At 38.8% G+C, this 12,093-nt stretch overlaps 1 protein-coding gene across 8 annotated transcripts in view; it reads left to right on the top strand.

Annotated features, from left to right (window-relative positions):
• Positions 1-12,093, top strand: part of FAM13A (family with sequence similarity 13 member A) — a 284,523-nt gene that overhangs the window by 243,912 nt on the left and 28,518 nt on the right. For all 8 annotated transcript variants that reach the window (XM_019741111.3, XM_074323597.2, XM_019741109.3 and 5 more), the window contains one exon: positions 8,375-8,522. In XM_019741111.3, the coding sequence (XP_019596670.3) occupies positions 8,375-8,522 (148 nt within the window). The remainder of the gene's footprint in view (positions 1-8,374; positions 8,523-12,093) is intronic.

Here is a 12,093-nt window from a genome sequence, read left to right as displayed (position 1 = left end):
GTTCAATGTGCTCAAGCTCATTTTTGTTCATGTATGTGTATGTGATCTACTGCCACATGCTTTCCGCTCCACCTTCATACTTACCATCGATTTTCTTTACAGCAAGAATTAAAGCTTTTCTCAACCTGTCCTTGGATTCTGACTCTTGATGTATTAATTATCCATAGAATTCTCCCTCTAGCTCAGTGATTCCTAATCTTTGTTGGGCACTGAGCTAATTCACTGGTGGATTTATTCAACAACATACATTGAGTCCTACTATGTATAGGCACTGTGCCAAGAGCTGGGATTTAATAACAGCTGCAGCCCCTGCCTCCATAGAGTTTTACAGTCTAGCAGATTAATCATCTGAAAGCTGTGACTCCCCTTCTTACAATAATGCATGTTCGTGTAAAATCTGGCATAAAATTGCTGGACATGAATGACATCCCCCGCCAATGCTGTAGACTCCTCCTATTTTTTCTCTTCTGTTCTTTTCGTATATGCCTCTTCATTAACACGCCAGGTAATAGGAGGGGAATGCCACCTCTTTCTGACATCATAGTTTCTCAGCCACTTCTTCATCTTAGTCCCAACTCATTTAAGCTTCCTTCCTTGGGACCCAGGCAACAAGATGACACTCTTTTCTCATCCCTAGGTACGTTTTTTTCAGAGCACAGTTTCCCCCATGATAGTGTTGTTTTATTTTTCTTCTGGTTTCATCCCTTCTCTGTTCTCTTCTCTGTTCACAGCAAGCACCTACTCCTCATGCCATTCAACACTATTTTAAAGAGAATTGCTTTGCCAGCCTCCTGGAGAGGTCTTCTGGGTTCTTCCCTTTTATGCCTATTATCCTTTAAGAGATAAAAGGGGACAGAGCCACCTTTGTGGATGAACTTCATAACACTAACTCATAAATTCCAACCGGCACCCAAACTAAATCCGTGCTGAATTCACTTTGCCCTGGTGTGTTTGTGGATAACTGCCGTGGCAGTAGCTGAATCACGGGAAAAGAATCTCAAATCCTTCTTTCATGTGCCAGGACCTGTTCTTACATGTGTCACCCCTGGGCAGTTATCAGTCAGCACCTAGCCTACTGTTGGCGCTCCTTAAGCATTCACTATTAATAATCATTGTCATCATACTTGCAGCTAGGAGATCAAGTTAGGTGGTGAGTTAAAATCTAAACTAAGCTTTGCGTGTCACCTTTCTTTCACAACGGCACCAAAGGAAGAAAAAAAGACATCACTCCACAAGATGTGGGATCATGTTTCTACTCATGAAGGCATGTGCATCTTTCACTGGAGGAAGTATTATTAATGAAGGGCTGTGAAAAGATCCAACTTCCATTTTGAAAGCTCTTTCCCTCGTTTCTAGCATGTTGTAATTTTTTACTTTTTAATATATCTAGCACTTTCTAGGACTTATTGTACAACCGAAATAGGTCATCCGGTCTTCTGGTAATACCACAAATAATTCCTAAATTTCAGAGAGGAAAATTAAGTCTAGACTTTGGTTACCTCTCCTCAAATTCTATTTAGCTGGTATTTTATTTCAAGTCTCCTACAGCATGAGATTGAGATGCCAAAATTTACATGCCCACAATGAATGGACATGATACTTTTTCCAATTTCATTTTCCATTAAGACAGATTTTATCCTCATTAATATTACGGTCTATTAAAATTTTCCTTGTAAGCTCTTTAGATTCATGCAGGATACAGCAAATGACAGCTGCTACGGAAAGGTGTAGTGTCTTTCGTGTTTTGACTAGTATTTCCATTAGAATGAGAAACATTAACCTTCAGCCTCAGAAATGCTTTTTAAAGGGATAGATCAGCAGAGAGAGGCTTGTCAGTCTGCTTCTCAAAGGCAAATAAATACAAGCACAACTGTGACTTTATTTTTTAAATAATGATTTTGCAACGTTAAATGTGTTTTTATTTGAATGAGTGTGTTGAAAAGTGAAAATAGGCTTATCCCTTTGTTGCATGTCTTTTTATTTCTTTTAATTATGCAACTAATTTTATCCAAAAAGAGAATTTCTTGAGTGGTTTGTATTAAAATCTAGTTAGTGACATATTGATAATGAAAAAAAAAATGTAGAGTCACTTCAAAAATGCCAAAACTTAAAGTATGATTTCTTTGAGTAGGATTGGAAAGGCCGACCTTTTAGTAAAGTAACCTGTTTGGGCTGTATGAAATGATATAAAGAAGGACCTAGCTCACTGTAGAATCCAGAATATTTACTCTTTTGTTTATTTTTAAACTAAATTAATAACTGAAAGTATCCAGAAGAGAGATCATCCTTAAAACTAGCAATTTCTGGATTCTAAAAAGTATCAGTAAAAATACAGAGTTCAGTTTACAGTGGAGGTTATGCCTTACACATCAATTTGATTCCTTCTGATAAGGTATTTTCCCGTTCTAGAAATATTTTATGCTTTCATGTAAAAGCCAGAAAATTCAAACTATAACTTTATACTTAATCTCTGTCAGAAAACAAAACATGTAAGAATAATACATAGAAAGGTATTATATTATCTGGAAGAGGTCATTTTATATCATTAGTCTAAGGTAAATGAAGTGTTAAATTCTTTCAAGATATTTTTGCATTCTTTATGCCTTCTAAGCCTACTGCTTAGGAAAGCTTAGAAGCATACCTTTGATAACAAATAAGTTCATAATAAACAAAAGACTATTTCCCTTTTTCTTATCCTGCTTAAAAAAAAAAAAAAAAAAAAAAAACAAAGAAAGAAAACAGAGGAGGGAGAAAAAGAAAGGAGAGAAGACAAGGCTTTCCAGTCAAAACTGAGAATTAAAATTGATCACAAGATCTTAAGTGCAGAGTTTTATTTGTCCTGATAAAGTTTGAGATTCATTCTGAAGCAGCTCCATCAACAAATATTTATGAAATGGATGACTTTGTTATTTCAGCTTCACTGTATTTCATGGAAGCTTTAGGATTTTGTTATTGATTATAATGTTAAAACCAGAAAAATTAAAAAGCTCTGTTTTGTTCAGATTCACTTCCAGTTCAATCCAGTTTTGAAAGGCTGCTGAAGCTTTGCTGTTCACATTGATTTGGAAAATTTGTTATGTCCATTTTCCTCTATTGTCAGGCCAAATAGTAAATATTTATGGTTCCATGTGGTCCTTCCATGAACAGTGTGTGGTTCCTTCCTGTGCAAACTGCATTGTCCAGTACACTCTATGATCTCGTTATTCCTGGCTCTGGTAAGCTATTAGATAGGCTACTTATCCATGTCCTGTGCAGGGAGGGAGAAGGAATAAAACAAAATTTGTCAACTATTTGAAGCCAGAGAAGGATCAGGATCAGTAAAGTCTGGGGATAGAAAAAGCCAGACCCAGCAAGACAGGGACAAGTCTTAACAAAGATCAGTGGATAGACTAGTAGTTAATGGTTTCTTAACCTGAACGAAGAGGGCACCTGAGGCCCCAGGCAAGGTGAGCTCGGTGTTTGCTCAATAGCATCCTATGTAGGTATTTCTTTTAGAACATGCATGACACTTAGCACTTATGTCTCCCTTCCACACTGAATTCTATTACTTGTGTTTTTTTAATTGAGGTATAATTGACATATAACTTTATATAAGCTTCAGGTGTACAGCATGATTCAATAATTTGTATATATTATAAAATAATCACCACAGTGAGTCTAGTTAACATCCGTCACCACAGTTACAATTTTTTCTTCTTCTAACCATTATCTTGTTAGTTCCCGTCATCCCAGTGCCTAGCACATAGTGTGTGTTCAACAAGCACTTGCCAAATGAATGAAGGGGAAAGGAGATAGGGTATAAATGCAAATAACATTTCTTTCCCTGTTACTATGGACTAGTTGCTTTTATATATGATTTTCTGTTAATCCTCATCACAAACTTTATGAAGTCTTGTTCTTGTATTAGAGCAAAGAAGCTGAACTACAGAGATCTTACCCACTGAAGATCTCGCAGCTAGTAAGCTAATATTTAAACTCACGTCTCTGACTCTAAAACCCATTCCCTATCTGCCATACCACATGTGTCTCCTAAGAGCCACTTAGTTTATTTCAGTACGTGAATTTTAGTGTGTTTTCATTTGGAGCAACACTTTTGACAAGAGTTTGCTATGTGACATCTTGGTTGAAAATGGTGAAATTAATTTGTATATTCTCTGATTTAACTGAAGATATAAGATGTATAAACAACAACAGTTGAAACCAAAACTATTTTGGTATTTGAGAATGTCCTTGACATTTTAACATTAACAGTGTAGTAGTAGAAACAAGCAAGCAGACAAGTGCGATACTATATGATAAGCCCTCGTAGAGAGTACGGAACCCAGACTAGGCTAGCTAATATTTGAAGGAAGAGTAGTTTTTTGCTAGTATATTGCTACCGAGCCTGAACAGCTTCCCCGTGCACATAAATCCTGGGCCCACACCAGCAGCCCACTCTCGGACCGCAGGCAAGGCAATCTGCCAGGTTCAGAGACCAGCAAGCCAGAAATGAGGAATCAGGCCCCTGGGAGCAGCAGGCATGTGAAAAGCAACCTCCACGATTGGTAAGAGCAGAACAGGGCCACGCATGGGGGTGTGCTGGTGACTGAGTGCCGTGCCAAGTGGGGCCATGGCTGTGCGAGCTGGTGTGGGTTTATGTAGGAGGGACTTCTCTCCATTGCTGTTTGGGAAATCAGCCAGGAAGTCCAGAAGTGCCGGTAAATTAACATAGGTCTCTAGTGTGCATGATACCCCATTATATGTGGTACAGCACACATACTAAACACCCATATACACTGGCCCTGACACCAGATACACTGACCTCTTTGCTAGTCCTCAAACATACACAAAATGATCATGCCTCAGGGCCTTTTTACACTTGCTTTCCTTCTTCCTGGGATGCTGTTTCCACAAAATGCTCACTCATTTCCCTCAAGTCTCTGCTCATTGGTCATCTTACAGAAAAGACACGCCTGACCACCCAGTATAAAATAGCAGATATTGGCCCATATTTTCATCATCCCCCTTACCCTGTTTTATTTTTCTCCATAGTCCATATCACTCCCTGACATTTTTGTCTTTATTAACTCTCCCCTTCTGTAAGATTCATTAGGACAGAGACTTTATTGTGTCCACTGAAGTTTTGTTCCTGTCTAACACATAGTAGGTACTCAAAATTTATTTCTTGAATGAATGAGTAGATAAATTTTGTCTTTGTCTCTCTAGCACCTGACATGTACTGGACAACCCTATTATACATATATAATATGTGACATATATTATAATTGAATAAACTTGTAAAATTTTGACCTGATTCTCTTTGTTAGAGTGATAGAATCTTACAAGGATTATCTACCCAGGGTGGTAATCTCTCCTTTTCCCATATGCCTGACTCCTAGACTTCATTTGAACACTGAAAGGGCAGCTCACTGATTCACAAGGTCGTGCATTGTTGTATTACACCAAAATGGACTGTCCTCAGAACTCCATTGAAGGTTCTTGAACTTGTTCCAGTGAATGTCAGATCTCTCAGTGCAGGACGCTTGAGTGTCTCACACAGAGCCCAGCACAAAGTGGATGCCTCAAACCATGTTCTTAAAGGAATGAACAAAATTCATACATTTTGGAGAAAGAAAATTGAAAATTTTTCTAATGTTAATTTTCTTACTTTGAAATTGGTGCCAATTGAGATGTAGCAATCATTAAAAGTAATGCATTTTTACATTAGTTTGTATGTGTATGGAATTTCAGGATTTTCCATGTGTGGCGTCAGGAACTGCAGGACTCTTGAGTAGCCTGAGGGGACGCAAGGAACTGCAGGGAGCAGAGTCAGTGACTGTTGGGGGAGAACCCGGCTGCCTGCACAACCCAGCTCTTAGGCCTCTAGGTCTCTCCGCCAGCATCCATTCCCATTTGCAGGCCCAGCCTGGAAACACATATTTCACCATTTCTACTCTGTATTTAAAAATCCTTCAATGGCTTTCTTATTTCTACGACAGGATAAAATCCAAACTTAGCCCAGCATGTGAGGCCTTTCGTAGTCCATCTTCTGCTTACTGGATACCTTTATCATCTGCCATCCCCCCTTCACTATCCCGAGGGCTCGCCACCAGGAACCTCCTCTCTGGCTGTGACCCAGCAAACCCTGATGTCATGACTGCCTTTGCACTTGCCCTTCCTCCCAACCGCTCTACCCAAATTGCTGTTGCCACTCCGCATGAGTGGGTCTTTGCTCTAATATTTTTTTATAATGGATCTAAAATTTTGCTGCACCCTTGTGACATGTTTTACCTCAAATTGCCATTGTATATGCCTGTCTCCAACTCTTCTCTCTAGCACTTTGAGATAGGGCAATGTTTTACCCATCTTCATAGGGTGCCCAATAATAATAAAATGATAGCTTCCTTTCGTGTGTCTCCTATGCCCCAGGCACCATGCTAAATGCTTTTCATACCTTCTCTCAGGTCTTCAGAGGAACCTTCCGATATTGGTATTATTAATGCCATTTTAAAGATTAGGAAAGCGAGGCTCAGAGAAGTGACATGGCCCAGTCAGAGCACCAAACTAGTAAATGTCAGGCATGCTTCAAAGCCAGGTCTGCCTGTGAGCAAAATCCATGGCTTTTCCACTGCAGGACAGCGCCCATGGCTTGATACACGCGTGTGTTCCTCATGAAAAAAATGCCAAACACAAACATAGAATCATATTTCTTATATGCTTACCATTTTTTGTCTCTTAAGTATAACAAGTGTTAGAAACACTTCGCGTATATAACACACACGCGATAGGTGACAGATTGACCCTGTAACTTAAAAAGCTGAGCACCAGATTTAGTCATTCGACCCTAAGTCACTTAGGATTCAGCTCAAGGAACAAAGAATTTTGCGAGTATAAATGCATAATCTGTTTTCCCCTCAGTAGACAAACAGCATTTTTAAAGTGTCTTAAAACCCCAGATTTACTTGGCATTGCTCTCTGACTTTAGTAGCTCGTCACAAACTGATTGATGAAATTTCATTTTATCCCAAATGTGAAGAAAATGACAGTCCTCATGCACCATTTCATGGAACTCGAATAGTAAAAGCGCTGCCTGTTTCCCTGGGGATAACAAAGTGGATTGAATAACTATTAAAAGTAGCTGGAAGTCTTAGTAGTGCTTTATTTTAAGCATAAGAACATTTCTCACTATGGAATCACTTATGATTTCCAGATGTTTCTGTTTTTTTCATTTACTGATGGTATAGTTGCTAAAATAAATTTCCAGTTATTCTCAAAGAAAATCTTTGAGGTAAGTGCTACTTGAAAAATACATTTGTGAGGAAATACTTTTGTTTGTAATTTTATGAGCGAGGGGAGAGTGACAGTGGTTGGGTTTCCAAGATTCCAAAAGATTAAGGTAAAAAAAGAATTAATTTCAATGAAATTTTTTAGAACATAAAGTCACTTAGCTAAAATAGCAGCCTTTGGCAGAGGGTTTTCCCATCCCCCAGATAGCCTAGCCTGACGTAGGTGCCACAAATAAGCAAAACCAAGTGTAGCCAAGTAGTTAATACTCAAGTAGATGAATAGTAGGAAAATAAGCGACAGTTGCATATTTGTAAGATACAAATTATGCATCGCCGACTTGCCAGCTCTTGGCTTTTTACTTAAAAAAAAAAAAAAAAAAAAAAGTGTTCCCTGTGTAATTCTGGCTCATTTCCAGAGTCCGTATTCCTTACTGCTAGCTGAGATAAGACGCCAAACCTCTGAGCTGTTTGAATTTGCGCAACAATGCTTTAATACCCAGAGCTCCTCCATAAATAGTCTGTTCTCCCCACAGTCGGGGAGAAAACAACCACAGGAAATCTGGGAATGTGCAGCCAGCTCCGCGCTTAATTGATCTAAGCCTGCAGGGCCAGCGGGAGTGCACGCGTGTACACAGCCTCTGCTCCTGGCCTGGCAGGACTGTTTACCCAAGGGGCAGAAAAGTCTGCATGCAGAAGACACCGTGTTGCTTCTACAGCCTTAGCAACAGCAGTAGCTGATTAGTTGTTATTTACAGTCTGGAGAGCCATACTCCTTTAAGGAAACACAAACTCTTTTCCCTCATTTCTGGCCCCAGTCAGTAATCATCAAGACTGTCAGCTGCCTGCAGTTGTCAGGAAGAGCAACCCTCGGAAATCATCTTGTCTTTCTCACAGAAGAAAAGTTAAAGGCGTGCAGATGGACGGTTGCTTTGTGCATGCAAGTGGCCAGCTAGTATCCAGGGGGCATCAGGCTATGATTTTGATTTCTGTGCCGGGTGCGTCAGCAGCTGTGGTTTGGGAGGTTTCATCCAGAAGGAGTGGAATTGCTGCAGACATTTTGGGGTTTTGGTGAGCAGTAGATATTTGGGGACACTGTGCTGTTATTGCAGAGCCCCACAATGAAGATCCAGGAGCACCCCGGCATATCTGACACTAAACTGCAAAGGACTCCGGATGCCGACGCCCAGCAGGAGAGCTTTGTCTCTGAGGTGCCCCAGCTGGACCTGACCGCGTTGTGTGATGAGAAGAGCTGGACAGGTAGGGTCATCTGATACTTGGATGATTTAATAATGCAAAAGCATATATAAAGTAGCATAGATGAGAGGCATGTAACTGCAGTTGTATGGGTGAGAGTGAGAGCTATGTGTGCAGAAGTAACTGCATTTCTAAATGACTGAAAACGCTTTCCCTGGCATAGGAATGTGTCACATTAAGTGCTGCCAAGAGTAATTGCAGTCTAAGGAAGAAAATGTACTTGCCCTTTATCAGAGTGTCACCTTGCAGTCCGTTTTTTTTCTTTTTAACTCCCCAGGAGTGCTTATATGTGTGTGTTGTCCCTCTCGTAGTACCAAGCAGCATCATAAGGAACTGGCATGCATTTAGGATTTCATCTCAGTATAATCAGTTGCCACCCCCCACTACATGCCATTTTTCAGGGTTATTTTGGTTTGCTTTGCTTCCACATTTGTTTTAGTGGGCAGACTTTTTAAAATCCAGGTTAGTAAAAATAAGGGATTTGCTTATCAAAGAGAACACTGAATTAAAAGTGCTTTTATTGAAAGCCGGTAATACAGTGTTTTGGGTTGGTTTTTCTAGGTACTTGACAAAGACGTTAGAAATGTTCTTGTGAGAAAGAAGAGGGTATCCTCTTCAAAGCTGTATTTCAGGAAGGATATTGTAGCAGCCTCATTATTCTTTCACTCTATCCAAGCACATATCAATGTGTGTCCAAAATGAATGCCCATGTGCCTCTATGGAGCGTGCATGTTTGAAGGCTCCGAAGGAGAAATCATGCTCCTGAGTTCAGAGCAGCAGCATGACTTAACACAATGACTTAGCAGAGAATCACAACTATGAAAAAGCAGTTTTTTGTAAAGCGCCTGGATTTCCTCTTCTCCCCCACCAACCCCCCCCCTTTTTTTAAACAAAAATGACTATGGTAATGATCTTAGATGAAGGACCAAAAGATGATCTAAAAAGACCTCAAGGTGAAAAATAGCAACTCCATTATGATCCTGGCACCCCAGGCTTACTGAAGTGAAAACCGCTTTTATCCTGGTTCTCCCTCTTTTCAATCTAAAACTCGTGTTCTACTTCTTTTCATAATTAGGCAGTAGGTCTGAGATTTTGTCAGATTTTCCCAGCTAATGATATATTCACTGGGGAAAAAAAATGCAGGGTGTTTTGTTTTTAATGTAAGTGATATACATCCCTAGTAGTGTTTTGTTTTTCTTCTTTTGTGGAGTTTGAAATAATCAGGTAGGGTTTTAATTCATACATTAGAAACAACACTTCCCCCCCCAAAAAAAAAAATAGTACTGTAGTAGCCACTATCACCTAAATAAAAGAAAAAAGCAGTAGTCAAAACAAATGCTGTATTTGAGTTTTAATAATACGGTCTCTTCACAATATTAGCATAAACCACTAGATAAAAACTAGGATTTGGGGGTAGAATTCAAATTAGCTTTCATTATCTTGATGATTTATTCAGTAAAGGGGCAGGTAGATTTTTCTTCCTCCTAAAATTGACTCAGTTTGATCATTTTTATTTTGTTTAATCATAAATTTATAATGTCTCCCAGCACACTTAAGAGGCAAATATAAAGCTGAAAATTTTCTCCAGAATGGTTGAAAGGTAACTTATAGTTTCATTAAAGCTATTTCATTGCTTAATATAAAGAACTTTTCTTTTAGTTAAATAATAACAGTATGAAGGAACCAACATTTTATTTTGTATTGGGAAACTAAATGGCATAAAAAAAGCTCATTGGGAAAAGTACATTTCAATAGGCTTGGGAATGTAAATTGTGTTATCCATGTAATTTATGAAATGACTTGCTTTAACTTTTTTTGCCAGTTACTGCATTTGTCATTGAACTTGCATATCTTAAAAATCTACACAGATTCATTTCAAGGCCATTTTGATCATTTGGTTACTGCTTTCAGTGACCGTTTTTTATCATATGTTTATTTTAAATTTCCAAGTTACATTACAGCAGTAATATAGCTATAGTCAATATATACTTAGTAATATAAGTAGAGTCAAAATAAAGGAATTTTTGCATAAAGCGTAGTTAAGATGAGAGCAATAAGTCCAATCACTAAAATATCACCTTTTTTTTTATAGCTTCAATAAAAAACAGACAAAATGGTGGCTTTCCAGTAAGGAATAAACCTTACACTAATTTACACTGTGAATGTGAAACCAATGCAATAAAATATGTAAATACAAGTGATTGTTACCAGAACCACATGAGCCAGTATCCATTTCTAAGTGTCCACTACCAGTCTTCAAGCCACCATGGAGTGCAAACCCCTCTTTTGGGTTTGCTTATTTGTTTCCTGTCCCCGCACCAGAGTTCATACTCTCATTCATGTAGAATCATAGAATGTCAGGGGAGACAGTACTTAATGAGCAGCCTACAATGTATTCCCCCATGTGGAAATGATGTTTTCTGGTTTCTGGGACATACTGCATAAGGAATAGAAAAAGTGAAATGAAATAAGTAGATTCCATAGGCTACAGAGAGTGGGAACCTCTCAAAGTGAATATAGGATCAGAGTCTAATCATGCTGGTTGGCAGATAAATAACACATGCTTTATCCTTTTTTCCCCTTATACATGTAGCTATGTATTGGGGCACATTATTTGATCTATCCACATTATTGTTGTTGTTTTTACCCTCCTAAATACACAAATCAAATGTACTGTTCTTTGTTATTTAGAGCCCCTCAGAGTTGCATAATTACAACATTCTTAATCTGCCATTTCATGTGGATTTGGGGTTACCATTTGTGGAAATACTGAAATATAAATACTCAGCTACACTCTTATATATTTATCCTGGTGAAATTAGTTTAAAAGAACATTTCTAAAAAGGCATGAAATATTCCGTGTATGTTATTCATCACTTACTGCTTATCCAAAATAACTTTGGAAAGGAAATTCTCTAAAGGAATGATAGAGAAGTAGCAAGGGATCTTAAAGACCTTACAACTGAACCCTCTCATTGTACAGAAAAGAAAGCTGAGACCAAAAGAGGCAAAACTTTTATCTTTTCAAGATAAAAAGTCTCCTGACTTTCACCCAGATGCCTCTTTCTAAGCCATGCCAATTAGGTATCCTAGCAGGCAGTACCATAAAGTTAAGAGCCAGACACATCCTGGGTTCAAAGCCTGGCTCGACTACTTAACCAGCGTCGTGGACAAGTTAGTAAACATGTCTCATATTTACTAAAGATGGCCTCTGCCTCCCCATCTTTAAATAGGTGTGATAGTCAATAAGAATGAATAATAGATACAGTAATATCTCCTTAGTAAGTTGGTTGCAAGGGTTACACAAGGTAATACAGGCAAAGTGCCCACCACAGTGTGGGCATAGAAGGCACCATGTGAACATTAGTTGATGCTCCACCATCTTCCTTAAATGCTCCCAAGTCTAGTTTTAGGCAAAAACCAACCTAAATTCACCTTCTTTGAAATCAGAGCCCAATTCTCCGTAATGACCATGGATGGATCTGAACCCCACAGCGGAGTCAGTAATCAGTAGGTCCTCCACAGATTGACCAAAGGACTAATCATGCCACACCAACCTCTTCTCTTGCTTGCT

This window comes from Rhinolophus sinicus, chromosome 1 (genome assembly GCF_057876585.1).
Source record: "Rhinolophus sinicus isolate RSI-liver-muscle chromosome 1, RSI-T2T, whole genome shotgun sequence".
In the NCBI taxonomy this organism is placed as follows: Eukaryota; Metazoa; Chordata; class Mammalia; order Chiroptera; family Rhinolophidae; genus Rhinolophus; species Rhinolophus sinicus.
The sequence above is the reverse complement of the archived record's forward strand: the minus strand, read 5'-3'. Positions and strand labels throughout refer to the sequence as shown.